This window comes from Benincasa hispida, chromosome 8 (genome assembly GCF_027475165.1).
Source record: "Benincasa hispida cultivar pf3 chromosome 8, pf3_genome.v1.1, whole genome shotgun sequence".
In the NCBI taxonomy this organism is placed as follows: Eukaryota; Viridiplantae; Streptophyta; class Magnoliopsida; order Cucurbitales; family Cucurbitaceae; genus Benincasa; species Benincasa hispida.
This window is the reverse complement of record NC_143485.1, coordinates 10,249,122-10,264,625: the sequence shown is the minus strand read 5'-3', so window position 1 is coordinate 10,264,625 and position 15,504 is coordinate 10,249,122. Positions and strand designations below refer to the sequence as shown.

General features: G+C 35.0%; 2 protein-coding genes across 2 annotated transcripts; one reads left to right on the top strand and one right to left on the bottom strand.

Moving 5' to 3' along the window:
• Positions 1–5,501: 5,501 nt before the first annotated feature.
• Positions 5,502–6,401, bottom strand: LOC120083908 (putative CCR4-associated factor 1 homolog 8). Its single transcript, XM_039039816.1, has one exon. The coding sequence runs from the start codon at positions 6,399–6,401 to the stop codon at positions 5,502–5,504; it is 900 nt and encodes a 299-aa protein (XP_038895744.1).
• A 6,256-nt stretch (positions 6,402–12,657) lies between these two features.
• On the top strand, positions 12,658–14,334 carry LOC120083907 (protein NUCLEAR FUSION DEFECTIVE 4-like). Its single transcript, XM_039039815.1, has one exon. It carries the CDS (start codon positions 12,658–12,660, stop codon positions 14,332–14,334), a length of 1,677 nt encoding a protein of 558 aa, XP_038895743.1.
• The last annotated feature ends 1,170 nt before the right edge of the window (positions 14,335–15,504 follow it).

The following is a 15,504-nucleotide window of genomic DNA, read 5'->3' as shown; positions in this document are numbered from 1 at the left end:
AAGAGTGTGAAGAAGAGGATGCCAACGCATCCGTAGCTGCCTGCAATGCAATCGTAGCAAAAAAAAACAAAGAAGAAGAAATGATCGCAACGCAAGAAGAAAAGCCAAAAAAAGAAAGAAAAACAACGCACCCTTCCCTGGTGGAACCACCAACACTTGAACTAAAGACCTTACCAACCCATTTGAAGTATGCATTTCTAGGGTAGAATGAGAAGCTGCCAGTGATAATTTCCTCTACGCTCAACGAAGATCAAGAGAATGCGTTGATGAGCATTCTCAAGAAACATGTGCAAGCAATCGGCTGGATGCTCACTGGCATTAGAGGAATTAGCCCCGCGTACTGCATGCACCACATTCGTCTTGAGGACGACCACAAAGTAACAATTGAAAATCAACGCAGACTTAACCCTACGATGAAGAAGGTCGTCAAAAACGAGATTATCAAGTGGTTGGATGTGGGCATTATCTATCCCATAATAGATAGAACGTGGGTCAGCCCCGTGCAATGTGTGCCAAAGAAGGGCAGAATGACAGTAGTCCCAAATGAGAACAATGAATTAATATCGCAAAGAACCATCACTAGATGGCGCATATGTATGGACTACCGCAAATTGAATGCGGCCACAAAGAAAGATCACTTCCCTCTACCATTCATCGATCAGATGCTAGACAGATTAGCAGGGAATGATTTTTATTACTTCTTGGATGGATATGTTGGGTACAATCAAATCATGATAGCTCTCGAAGACCAAGACAAGACCACATTCACTTGGTGCTCAACTGGAAAAAATGTCACTTCATGGTGAAAGAGGGTATAGTTTTGGGACATAAAATCTCTCGGGAAGGGTTGGAGGTGGACAAAGCAAAGATCGAAGCAATTGAAAAACTTCCACCACCAACCAGCGTGAAGGCTGTACGAAGCTTCTTGGGGCACGCTGGATTTTACAGACGATTCATCAAAGACCTTTCTAAGATTTCACGACCACTGAGTGCGTTGTTAGAGGCGGATAGGAAATTTGAGTTTGACAACAATTTCCTCAACGCGTTTAGAGTTTTAAAAAATGCGCTAATTACCGCGCTTGTACTAATTACGCCGGATTGGAAAATACCATTTGAAATCATGTGCGACGCAAGCGGGTATGCGATGGGGGCTGCATTAGCGCAAAAGAAGAAAACTATTTTGCTCCCCATCGCATATGCGAGTAAAACTCTAAACCCTGCTCAAATAAATTATACCACTACTGAGAAAGAACTCCTGGCTGTGATTTTTGCGTTGGAGAAATTCAAGGCATATTTGTTGGGAACAAGGTATTCATTCACACTAATCACTCGATGATCAAATATTTAATGACAAAGAAGGATGCAAAGCCGAAGTTGATTAGATAGGTTCTCCTCTTTCAAGAATTTGATATCGAGATAATTGATCGAAAGGGAACAGAGAATCAAGTTGCGGATCACTTGTCCAGATTGGAAAATCCCGAGGTTAATAGCAATGAATCTGAGATGAGTGTTATGTTCCCGAACGAGCAGCTGTTCTATATAGAAGAATTGCCCTGGTATGCGGACATCGTTAATTATTTGGTTTGTGAACAATTCCCTGAAGATTACACCTACCATCAACTGAAGATGCTACAAAATGAATGCAGATACTATTATTGGATGAGCCGAATCCATATAAAAGAGGTGCAGACCAAATCATTCGATTATGCGTACCAAATGCTTCTCAATAACGAATATTGTCACAATGCAACGACTCACCATATGGTGGGCACTTTGGAGGGCAACGTACTGCAACCAAAGTTTTGCAAAGTGAATTCTTTTGGCCTTCATTGTTTAAGGATGATGCCGACTATGCAATGAAATATGATCGGTGCAACGCACATGCAACATTTCATGGAAGAACATAATGCTAATGAACACTATCTTGGAGCTGGAACTATTTGACATATGGGGGATTGATTTCATGAAACCATTCCCTTCTTCGAACGGTAAGCACTATATTTTATTAGCCATCGACTATGTCTTCAAGGGGTAGAGGCAATAACATGAGCCGCAAGTGATGCGGCGGTAGTCTCCCAATTCTTGAAGAAAAATATTTTCACTCGTTTTGGTACTCCCCGTGCCATCATAAGTGATGAAGGATCACACTTTGTCAATCACAATATCAAGGAGTTGCTATGCAAGTACAATATCCTCTACAAAGTGGCCATCGCATACCATTCGAAAACGAATGGCCAAGCGGAAGTGTCCAATCGAGAAATTAAATTGATACTTGAGAAGGTAGTAAAGCCTTCACGAAAAGACTGGGCAACAAAGCTTGACGATGCGTTGTAGGTATACCAGACCGCATTTAAAACACCCATAGGTATGTCCCCCTATGCGCTGGTATTTGGTAAGGTGTGTCACTTGCCTTTGGAGTTGGAATATAAGGCACTGTGGGTGGTAAAGAAGCTGAATTTTGATTTGAAGAAGGAAGGGGAAGCGCGAAAAATAAAACTGGTCGAGCTAGAAAAATGGAGGAATAACGCATATGAAAATGCGAAGATTTATAAAAAGCACACCAAGTGCTGGCATGATCAACGCATATGCGGTAAGAACCTCCAGGTCGGGCAAAAAGTCTTGCTTTTCAATTCATGTCAGCGACTCTTCCCGGAAAAGCTAATGTCACGTTGGTCCGGACCATTCATAATTCGACAAGTACTTCTGCATGGCGCGGTGGAATTATCAAATGACGACGGAACCAACATATTCAAAGTCAATGGGTAGCGAGTAAAGGCATACCATGGAGAAGACTGGCATCGCCAAGTCGACTCCGTGGAAATAAGAGACTTTGAATGAAGAAGGAAGTAGGTGGTCTCTACATTATCAAATGATCGCAACTTATCAGGGATGCAAGTTTTGGGAAACCTCAAATCTTCAACTCTTTTCTCCACTACTCGGAATTTTCACTATGTTTTCAATTCTCATTTATCCTTACTTTACTATCACTATCGTTATTATACTAAAAAAAAAAAATATTGCAATAACGATTTTTATTTTGTTTAAAATAATTTGACCCTCTCCTTGTTTTTCTTACAACGATCGAGGCGCTGGATTGCAGAGATGTTACGTGAAGAAGCACTTATCTTATTCCATCACCGCAACCCAAAGAAGAGTGATCACCGCAAAGATGGATGCGTCAATACAATACGGGCGACAGCATAAAATTTGGGGATGTATTCTTCCTTATCTTTATTTCCAATTTTGCGCTATCACATTGCATTTTAGTCTTCAAAGTTTTATCACTGCATCCTCTTTAATTACCACGATCATTTGACATAGATAAATTTAGTGAGTTACCACATTCTGTTTCTTATCCAAGTATGATTTCAATGATGAAAAATTATGCTTCTATTTCTTTCATATACACTAGCGTCAAATTAGTCTTAAAATAGTCACCTCATGAAATATTTCTCAAAGTTAGGGGTTTGCTAGCTTTCTTCAAACTTTCTTTACAACATTCTATGACCATCGCATGACTTATTTTAATCTTTGGCAATGAGGACATTGCCGCATTTTAAATTTGGGGGTGAGATATTGATTTTCGACCTTGTTATCTTCTATAAAAAAATAAAAAAAATAAAACATTTTTTAGAATAACAACTCCACTATCAATGCAATGGGAAACCTATGTTGATAAGAGTTAAGTTGTGAAAGGCACTTACCTATAGTTGGATGTCCGCATGACACACGTGGGGGCAAGCCAAAATGAAAGTAACTCACCAGGATCAACGCATAATTCAATGACCGCAACTCCACTGCCAAATCGGTATGAGTTTAGTTTGAGAAAGAGTGCATTGCTCGTAGTTGGATGTCCGTATGACATACGTGGGGGCAAGCCAAAACGAAGGCAAGGCACTCGGATTAGCGCAAGGTCAGAAAAAAAATAGCAATGAAGAAAATTTTTGTGCAAGGATAAAATCATTTAATACCCTAAAAGAAAATTTTCTTTTGAAATAAATCATGCGATATTCCAGAATTTAGTAAAGTCTTTTTGAAAGTTAAGCTTGCAATCCCTAAGTTTTAGAAATATTTTAGGAAGAGACTTGAATAAGACTTAAGAAAATTCTGGTATATAGGATTTGAATGAAGTATCCCTGAGAAATCTAGAAAAAGAACTTTGCGATGGACTTGCTAAAGGAATCTTTAGCTTATGCTTGAGGACAAACATTGTTTAAATTTGGGGGTGTGATAACAGGTAGAAATGCACGTTATCATAGTGCTAAGTTATTAAACAATGTTGGCTTGCGTTGATAAAATATGTTAAATTGCATCCATTAAGCATAAATTCTATAATATTGCGGTCACATGCGCTTAACGCATTAGAACTATTGATTTTTGTATTTTTGTGCAGAACATGCGTTAACGCAATGCAAGATTGCGATCACAGGAAATTATCGATCGAACGCAACTTTACTGCAAGACTTTGTGTTGATCTTGCTCGCAAAAATTCGCCCAAGAAGGATCGCCACAATTTGGTCAGCGCAACATGATGGATGCATCCGGGTGAAAGTATAATTAAGAGCGATGGGACAGAAAGCTGATGACAGTCGGATCCAAATTAAGTTGACAACCGATAACGGTCACGAAGTACACTCAGTTTTATCGGTGACAATCATTTGGCGCGTCAATCAGGAATTAAAGCTGTCCCATCTCTACAACCGAGAGAGAGAAGCAGCCTTTCACTATTGATGCCCTATATTTGTAAATAAATTGACTCATTTTTTTAAAAAAATTTAAGATGACCCAAAAGAAATGGTTTGTGAATGGTTGAAAGTATTGGAAAAAATGAAACCACTTTCTATAAATGTTTTTAGAAAAAAATTAAATATTATAATATTTTTACAGAAATGGTCTCAGTGCATAAAAAAAAAACATAAACTTAACTGGTATATATATTAACATCAGTAAGGTAGTGAAAAAACATTGTAAATTAAATTACTTTTAAATTTAGATCAACAAAAAAAAAGATGCTTGGAAGTGATTTTAAGATTATAAAAGTCATTTATCTCTAATTTTCATTCTCCAAAATGTTCATGATCTCTATTTCTAATTTTATTCTCTTATTTTTTTTAATCAATTTTTCCCGTTTTCTATAATGAATATGATTGATTAAAGTTCCTTCTACTTCCCAACAACCCATTCCTTCATTAAAACTATCATTAACACTTAATTAATACTAATCCCTAATATTTATTGATTCAATAGTTAATGAAGTAAAATCTAGTAAGTTATAGTAACCCACCAAAAGATATGAGTCAACAGAATTTGGTGATATGATTTCGTTAATTTGATCTTGATGGGTCATTGTTGAATCTCAAGTATAAACAAAATCTGCAAATTGTGCATATGCTTCTTGTTTCTATTCCATTATACAGAAAGAACACAATGAAACCAATCAATTTGTACACAAAAAACTGTTTGTCAAATTGACAAACAACAAAAGAAAAACAACAAAGGAATCAGTAATAATAGGTAATATAAGAAGGGACATAACAGTAAAGTGGGATTGCATAGGGAATTTGACCAAATGTGATGATCTTCCGATGAAACATGTTCATGTTAATATCCATGGATTGAAGCTTATTTGAAAAACCATACAAATAGCCATCGCAAATTTCTGCATCCATATCAAACCTTTGTATCATTTCAAAATGTGCAGACGCCGTCAATAAGCTATCAGACCCAGCATTATGCTTCAATCCATATCGCTTTTGGTCAAGTAATTTCCCTAATCTTTCAAGCCCAAGTTTCCCATCTTCTAACCCTTCACAGAATCGAGCCATATGTTTTAAATCCCTAACGATCCCCAATCTCCTCACCACCACCGTCGCAAATTCCTCCATTGTTTCCGGCAACACCTCCGTTATACCCATGGCTTTTATCAGATACCCAATGTCGTACAGCCCGTGGAAGGTAACCCATCTGAAAACGTTGTGTTTTCTTATGATATGTACGAATTTTGCAGTGAATAAGTTGATGGGTATCCCATATTTCTTCAATTTGTTGAAGTCGAGGCCGTTCTGTTCTAGAAACGAAGCAGAGGAAGGGCTTTGAGCGTCGATTTCTGGGTCGAAATCAGAGAAATTGAACTCCCATGAACCACCGATTTTGCCTGAATCATCACAAGCCGTCAAACCCAGTTGAATCAATTTGGTTTGGTTCACATTGAAGCGGAAATCTTCGTAAAGTGTTTCGTCAATCGAGCCCCATGGAGAGTTTCTAATAAACCCAGGGAATTCAGTGTCGATCGATACAATCGTGTGGAATTCGAGACATTCTTCAAGTTTCGAGATTTCAGCATCGAAATTTGAAGCCCAAACTTTATGAATCAAAGACTTTCTTATTCGATTTTCACCCATTTGGATTTCTTTGTTACGGTATAAAAATTGGTCTCCGAATTTTGTGATGTTTTGTTGTTGTTGGAACCCAAAATCGCTGCTCTCTGTATTTTGTGATATTTTGTTCTTGAACCTGGTGGGAGCGGCAGATTATACCGTTTGGGTTTTGAGTTTCCCGCCAAAATAAATTAGACCGTTTGGGTTTTGAGTTTCCCGCCAAAATAAATAAGACCGTTTGAATCAGAAGATGAGACTTTTTAATTTCCAGCCAATTAGCGGTTATTATGAAATTATGAGTCGTTGGCGGTTATTTATATATATATATATATATTGGGATAAAAAATAAAGGAAAAAATATCTTTTTAATTCCCGAGTTTTCTGGAATAAGTACGTTTGATCCCTAAAGTTTTAAATTACTCATTTTAGTTCCTAAGTTTTCAATAATAGGTTTAAAAAATCATCTTCATTAACAGAACTGTTTAAATTAACAGATCTGTCCAAGTAGATTATTTAAATATTGATGTGGATTGCTGACTAAGTGATGATTTGGATTTAAATTTGTCTCGTGAAATAACTTCACGAGAAATGAACTCAACTTCACGTCATTTCTGTCTTTTCTCTCGTGAAATTTGTCTCGTGAAGTTACTTCATGAGACAAACTTCACGAGAAATGAACTCTTCACGAAATTTCTGTCTTTTGTCTCGTGAAGTTCGTTCAAGAGATCATGAGAAATGAACTCAACTTCACGTCATTTCTGTCTTTTGTCTCGTGAAGTTACGTCATGAGACGAATTTCATGAGAAATGAATTCAACGAACTCAACTTCACGTCATTTATGTCTTTTGTATCATAAAGTTATTTCACGAGACGAACTTCACAAGACAAATTTAAATCTAAATCATCAACTTAGTCAGCAAGCCACACAACATTTAAATAATCTATTTGGACAGATCTATTAATTTAAACAGTTCTATTAATGAAGAGAACCTTTTAAACATACTATTGAAAACTTATGGACTAAAATGATTACTTTGAAACTTTATGGACCAAATGTACTTACTACAAAAAAAAACCTGGAGAGTAAAAAAGTATTTTTTTCAAAAGTAAATACTGATATTTCCCTCCTTTTGGTCAATATGATATCGAGAAGTTTTTTTTTCTTTTTCTTTTTTCTTTTTTGAGATATTTGCCTCACTAGTCGCTTCCATTCTCCATGAATTCCGAGACTTTACAAAGAAATGTGTGTTCTATGGAGATAGCTTTGGATCACAGTGATACTTCGGATCTTATTCTTGTTTCTGAATTGCTCACCAGCGATAACTATGTCACTTGGATTCGATCGATGCATCTGTCTCGAACAAGTTAGGGTTAAACAACAATGAAGTAAATGTCATTGCACTCTCTGTTTTTTCGTTTTTTGTTTTCTTTGGATATGTGGCTGTTTATGGACACACTTATTTTGAATTTTCATTCTCTTTTCAGGGGTTGAGAACTTTTCAGATCTGAATTATGTTTTTCTTCCAGGGTTTTGCTTTCTCAGGTGAAGTTTTTTTCAGACCCCTTAAAGTTTATTGTGAATAAAATTGTTGGGATTCTTTTTAAATCCGACATTGTTTTTAAGTTTTTAGATGCAAATTCCGAACTTGTAAACTTGAAATAAAATTTTCTTTCTTTCAAGTTTTTAGCCATCTTGAGTTCAACATGTGTTGTGTTTAATGTTTATGATATATATGTTTGTTTTAAATCCGACATTGTTTTTAAGATGCAAATTCCGAACTTGTAAACTTTTGCGAGATTACTCTTCTCTTTCTTATTCTCGTCGCTTTTTACTTTATTAAACAATGTATACTCATTCTTAAATTCTATCATGAGAATTAGAGTTTTTGAATCATTAAAATAATAGTCTAATTGTCAGACTAACTAGATGATGATTTATTCCTTATCTTATCTTATCAACCATGAAACTATTGTACTGAACTTGCAGATCAGTTGTTCTTGGTTGCCTTGTGATTTGTTGTAGTTTGTTTTTATTGTCAAAGGAGCTTGATGATGCTACTACAGGAGTTTTGGAGTTTCTCTTAAAGGTTTGTATTTATTTCATTGTGAATGAAAACCTTTTCTTTGAACAAAAGAACAATTGGACACAATTTATTCAGAAAATTTGTTCAAGTTTACATTTCATGGATGTCTAATAACATGCGTTCTCTTGAGTTTGGACAGGACTTGGCAACAAACTCTAACATTTTCTACAATTTTAAGGGGCTGCACGTGTTGTCTTTAATATTTATGTTGTGTTTGTTTTAAATCCAACTTTGTTTTTGAGTTATGTAAACGGTAACATTTATAGTTTTTACTCAATGAAAGCGAATATTGTTTTTGCATAATGACCGTTGTCTTTCATTTCTGAAACTAACTGACTAAATGAATCCACCTTCTGCTATTTTCTCACTGCACTGCTAACTTGGTTGAAACTCTTTTAAAAGTCACTCCCCAACCTCTGCTGCATACCATCACCAAGTACAACAACAAAGCTTTGTTTCTAACAAAAATACAATTTGAAACACTCCAAAAAGTAAATACTATGAAACAAAATGTCATGAAAAGAAAAATAAGACCAAGAACTTTTGTCCTACCCAAACAATCTAGCAACTAGAAAGAAGGGAATTAAGGACAAAGAAATGAACAGTAAAACCATCGTAGGTTGACCTAGTGGTAAAAAAGGAGACATACTTTCAACAAATGACTAAGAGGTCAAGAGTTCAATCCATGGTGGCCGCCTACCTAGGAATTAATTTCTTATGAGTTTCTTTGACATCTAAATATTGTAGGGTCAGGTGGGTTGTCCCATGAGATTAGTCGAGGTACGTGTAAGCTAGCCCGGACACTCACGGATATCAAAAAAGAAATGAATAGTGAAATAGGATTTAGGAACTTCTAAATTGTGAAACTGTGAGAGTAGCTTGTATAAATATACCCTCATGTTCTCCGATGAGAACAAGGATTAATTAAAGGAGTTACTAAAGTTTGTATAATGTTTAAGCTAATTTTTTCACATCGCTCTCAAATGTCCTCTTTTTGTGTACTGTGTTTGCACTGCACAGCCTCAAACAAGACATACCTAATTTTCTTATTTTGGATATGAAAAGAAAGCTATTTGTTTATGGCATTCCAAATCCTTTTAGCTATGAAAAAGTATATTAATGTAATCATTCAATCTAGTTGCCCAAGATTTATGTCCATCAAAGCAGTTTGAAGATTTGCATCTCAAGATTTATTCTCTTTCTCATTAGTTTCAAGGGACTGCAAATTTACAATCAACACCCCCTTGCAACTACTTACAAGTCTTACAAGTTTAAGTTGTATGATTGTTTGCTTGAGCCTTGAAGTATATTTATTCTTGTTCATTGGAAAAATATCCCATATCACTGGTTTATAGTCTCAGTTTCAGCATTGAAGGTCGGCATCATTATTAGTTAAGTATTTTTTGCCTGAAAAGCACTCGAAAACTGCTTTGTTAGGCTTAAAATTTTGGTAGTTTTGTTCATCAATTAGTAGGAACTGAGAACATAGATTGGAATGGACTTGTCGAGGCAAAATAACTTACAAAAAAAGCCTTAAAGGGGAAATTAAAGAGGCTGAAAAAGGTGGCCAAGAAGTGTTGCGGTATTTAGAATCCGAGACTACAAAATAGGGCAGCATTGTAATGTTACGAGCAACACTGTGCACAAGTTATGTATATAGCGTTGTGATGTTATAACCTAGTACTGCAACGCTATATACATAACTTGTGCACAGCGTTGCTGGACACTGTGACACACTAGGGGGAAGAGGTCTTAACATCATGAAACTACTTACTAGTGCCGCAATGCTATCAAAGGTTTCGGCTATTTATTTCTTCTTCGTCTATGCTCAAAGAGAGTTCGATTTGATGACTTGTATGGGCTAAGAAGGGACAAAAAAGAGGATTTTCAAAGTGTTTTGGAGCAGGGATTGATTAAAGAGAGATCAATAGCTCGAAGACGAGAGTTAGGAGCCGCTTACCATTCGATGCAGTGTTGGCCACAAAGTGGATCGGTGAATAACTCTTTTTTTCCCCTTAATTATTCCCTTTTAAATTCATGTATAATATTTGATTATGAGTAATGTTGTCGTGAGTGACTGATTCTTCTATTTAGTGAACAATGTGAACAAAAGAAATGAAAGAAAGGTGGTGATGTTTAAGTACTAGTGAAATAAATGAAGAGTGAGGAACATTGTTTAAATTTGAGAGTTTTTGTCAAGCCTCAATTATGAGACTTACTTGGCTCTAAAAATCTAAATCATTTAAATTCTCCTTGACAAAGGTTGGGTTGGGTTGATTGAGGAAGGATTGTAGTGGATTTTCCTTTTGGTTTAGATTAGATTTTAATTTAAGTTTTATTTTCCAATTTTCTACACTTCTTCAATTAAATTTCCAACATTGTTTGTGTTAATGCTTTTCTTCATTCAAGTTGTTCTATTATTTTTCATCTTTATCTTGTTTTTACTTATTTTATGCTTTTCATCTTCTCTATTCTTTTGTTTTATTTTCTTTTAACATAAGTTAAATCTTTATTCGAGACTCAAATATATAAATATCCTAGAAAAGGAGAAACATTTCATGAAAAAAAAAAAAAAAAACTTTACTCATTCTCTCGTGATTTTCTTTTATCGAATTTATTTCCATTATTAATTTTGATTGATCACTTAAATAAGTATACAAAAGTTGAGTTTAATATTCAAAGAGTTGAATAAAACTTAGTTTCATAAAAGTAACTTGGGAAAAGAGCTTAGACATAATCCATTGTTTTTTAACCCTTTTAGGACCTTGGATTGTACACTTATTTATCTAAGTTTGCATTAGTCGTAATCATATAGGTTTAGTGACTTAGACTCCTAAAAATACTTCATAAAAGGTCGAATAGGTATTGAATATAGTTCACCATGTTTAAATTTGAATTAAAGTTACAATGGTATAACATGCTACATTCTCCAATCGACGTGAATTCCGCCGTATTTTTATTATCTTTTCCTTCATGACCAACCACCTCTCAAATTATTTTTCTTGTTACATTTGATAGCTTTCTTGAGAAAAGTTTTTGCTTCATCTTAGAAAATTTGTCACATGGTTTGTTTGACAAAATAATAATATTATTTAATAGTGATAGGGTGGAAGGTACAGTCTTGCACAGCTATAAAGATGAAAATAGCTTAACACTAAACTGTGTTCAAATTGGTAAAATTTGCAATGTATTGTAGAAAAATACCTTCAATTAAAAATTTTATACATTATAAACTTTTCATATTGTTTTTACTTTACTTATAATATTGTAATTTTCTTTTCTTATAAGAAACATATAAATTAAACAAATAATAATATACATTATTTTAAAAATTATTGATTAGTATAACTTTGAAACCATATCTTCATTTCTAAAATATGTTCTAAAACAGATAACAAAAACAATAAATATAGGCCACATTTATGAAAGATGTATCGCAATAAAGAAAAGTAATTTAAAAAGTGGAATCTATTTTTTTTTTTACGCTTTTTAGTGTTTACCGGCGTTCCACATTCATATTGATAGGTGGGCTCCATTTGAAAATTCATTATGGTTACCGTAATCTGAATGATGAGCATGAGGTGATTAATTGAATTGCGTCTGAAAGTTACGTCGCATGGTTACCATTCCGTTACTATTATAGTTATGGTTACGATTATTGTTACTATTTCAAAGAAAGAACTATGAGTTTTGACATATATACGGTTATCATTACCGCTACCGTAACCATAACAGTAATAGTAAATTTAACAAAATTCTTAATTTTAGGTAAATGCAATAAAAAGCGATCTAATTACATCTGCAATTGAGGCCCATTACGATTGATATGTTAATGGAATCTGATTACGATTATACCAATTTTCATTATGAATTGGTAAACGTGGCATGAAACCCTAAGTTTAGAAACATTATCTTCACCAGGTTTGGATGGATTAAGAACAAAATATATTGTTTCATATAAAAACAGAAAACAAAAACAATATCTTGTTTGCACTTTGTTTCAGCTACGTAAACCATTTTCCATCATTAAATTCTACGAATGTTGCGTTGTGTAAGATTTCTGGTACTTCAACTGTAGAACCGAATTGGTTTTATTAAGGTCCCAACTTTTTTTTTCTCTCTTGTCTAAAATAAAAATCATTAACAATCTATCCTTCTCATTCCCTTCACAAAATCTCTATCGTCTCTAAATTACAATGAATGGAGCACAAAAATGGTGGTTTGTGAAACAAGTCGTTAAAGGAAGATGGTTTTCGGTATACGCCTCGTTTCTGGTCATGATCGGCTGTGGTTCACCTTACTTGTTTGGAACATACTCCAAAGTTTTAAAGACCAAATTTGATTACAATCAAACCCAACTTAGCAGTTTAGGTTTCGCTAAAGATCTCGGTTCGAACCTCGGAGTTTTCGCCGGACTTTTCGCCGAGGTGGCTCCGCCGTGGTTGCTTTTCCTTGTAGGCTTAACCCTAAACTTCTTCAGCTACTTCATGATATGGCTCTCGGTTACTGAGTACATCCCAAAGCCCCATTTGTGGCTAATGTTTATTTACATTTTCATTTCCTCTAATGCACAAAATTTCCCTAACACTGTGGTTATGGTCACAAATGTTAGAAACTTCCCTGATCAAAGAGGGATTATTTTGGGCCTTCTCAAGGGCTTTGTGGGCCTTGGTGGGGCCATTTTAACTCAAATCTATTTTAGCATTTATGGTAATTTAGATCCTATCCATCTTCTCCTTCTTCTTTCATGGCTACCTTCCTTTGTATATTTCTTGGTTTTCCTTTCAATTAGAACTATCAAAGCTCCCAAATATACACAAGAACTCAAAGTGTTTTACTACTTTCTTTACATAGCCATAACAATAGCCATCTTCATCTTGTTTCTCACCATAACACAACGAAACACCGTCTTCTCTCACGGTACCTACGTCGGTGGTGTGTCCGTCATCGTTGTCTTAATATCTCTCCCTCTTTTGATAGCAATTAAAGAAGAGTTTCTTCTCTTCAAACTCAACCAACAAACCAAGGATCCTTCGGTTGAGGTCTCTATTCCTGTTAATAAACTCGAAGACATTCCCGAAACTTCTTTGCCGTCGTCTTTCTCGAACAAGCCACGAAGAGGGGAGGATTTTGGTATCTTGCAAGCTCTGTTTAGCAAAGACATGGCTCTTATTTTCATAGCAACAGTTTCAGCTTGTGGTTCATCAGTTGCTGCCATTGATAATGTTGGCCAAATCGCCGAGTCACTTAACTATCCATCTCAAACCGTAAGTGTCTTCATTTCATGGATTTCCATTTTCAATTTCTTTGGTCGAGTTTGCTCTGGTTTCGTCTCCGAAACTTTTATCACGAAATACAAATTACCTCGTCCTCTTATCTTCGGCGTTGCCCAGATCATAACTTGCATTGGTCTAATCTCTATTGCTTTCCCTTATAAAAACTCAGTGTATGCAGCTTCATTGATAATTGGGTTTGGATTTGGAGCTCAAACTCCATTGCTATTTACCTTAATCTCTGATCTCTTTGGGCTTAAACATTACTCCACACTTCTGAATTGTGGGCAATTGGCAGTTCCATTTGGATCTTATCTAATGAATATTCATGTAGTAGGAAGGTTTTATGATAAGGAAGCTACTAAAATTGGTAATGTGAAGAATGGGAAGGGGCTAACTTGCATTGGAACTCATTGCTTTAGTGAGTCTTTTGGAATTTTGGTTTTGGTGACATTGTTTGGAGCAATGGCTTCGTTTGTGTTGGCTTATAGAACTAGAGAGTTTTACAAAGGGGATATATATAAGAGATACAGAGATGATATGTGGCTTACTAAGATGGAGAATGAACACACAAAGAAAATTGATGATGGAACCAAATAACAGAAACTGCACAACTAAAACATTCTTTAGAACCTTGTAGTTTTCTTTTAATTAATTGTTGTTTTCATTTTTTTACATGTTTCATATATATATTTTTTGAAAAGATTGTTTGTGACAGCATCATTATCAATATTATTAAGAAAAATACTTGGTTACCCATTTTTGTGTAGCCTATATAAGTGGACAATGATTTTTTAAATATTTGTTCTACTTGTGATTGAAGGGTGAAATTTAAGTGAATACAATGAATGACTACACAAGTCAACCACAAATGTCACAAAAAAGATATGAAGCAGAATACCAAATAGTAAAATATAGAAAGAATGACACATAGAAATTGGTAACCTAATTCGGTATAACCACACCTACGTCTAAGGGTCAGTGTGCTCGATGAAAAGAACTAACCGTTTCCAATGAAAACTTATTTGATAGCTCTTAACTATCTTGACTCCAAAGAGCTTACTCCCAATAAAGAGTTTAGACTCTCCTTAAACTTTATTTTATTCTTCTCATCTCATGTTTGAAATAGACCTCCAAACACGTTTTCCAAAGTATCACCTCAAAGTGAGATCCCTTCACCAATCTTGAACTTAGACTCAACTAAGTAAAGATCAATACAATGTCGTCTTATAAATTGAACCAATACAGGAATGTAAACTTTCAAACGTACCCTAAGAGCGTACGAACATAGCTTCACCAAGAGGAAAAAAATACATCAATTCATATCATTGAATACAGGGAATGAAAAGAGCTGAGTCCCAATGAACAAGAATAAATATACTTGAAGGCCCAAACAAACAATCATGCAACTCAAACTTAAAAGTAGTTGCAAAGGGATGTGGATATTCAGACTGTTTGAATGGACACAAATCCGGGGCAACCAGATTAAATGATAACATTAATATACTTTCTATCAGTTAAAAGGATTCAGGATGCCACAAATAACTTGTTGGGAGGTTGTAATGGGTTTGTAAATCCCAAGCCCACGTTTGGATTGAAACCTTGGGTCTAGTTTGCAATCCCGATATTGGACCGATAAGAGAAATAACAAATTTTAAAGTCATTTGAAAAGATGGAAAAGAGGTTTCAAAATTATAAAAATAGAAAAACAAATTTATATAATACAAAATATTAATTACTAAATGACAAAACTACCTTAAAACAACAAAA

What these genes read in the sequence shown, in the direction of transcription:
- LOC120083908 (XM_039039816.1), bottom strand. Translation starts at nt 6,401, where the DNA reads ATGGGTGAAAATCGAATAAGAAAGTCTTTGATTCATAAAGTTTGGGCT.
- LOC120083907 (XM_039039815.1), top strand. Translation starts at nt 12,658, where the DNA reads ATGAATGGAGCACAAAAATGGTGGTTTGTGAAACAAGTCGTTAAAGGA.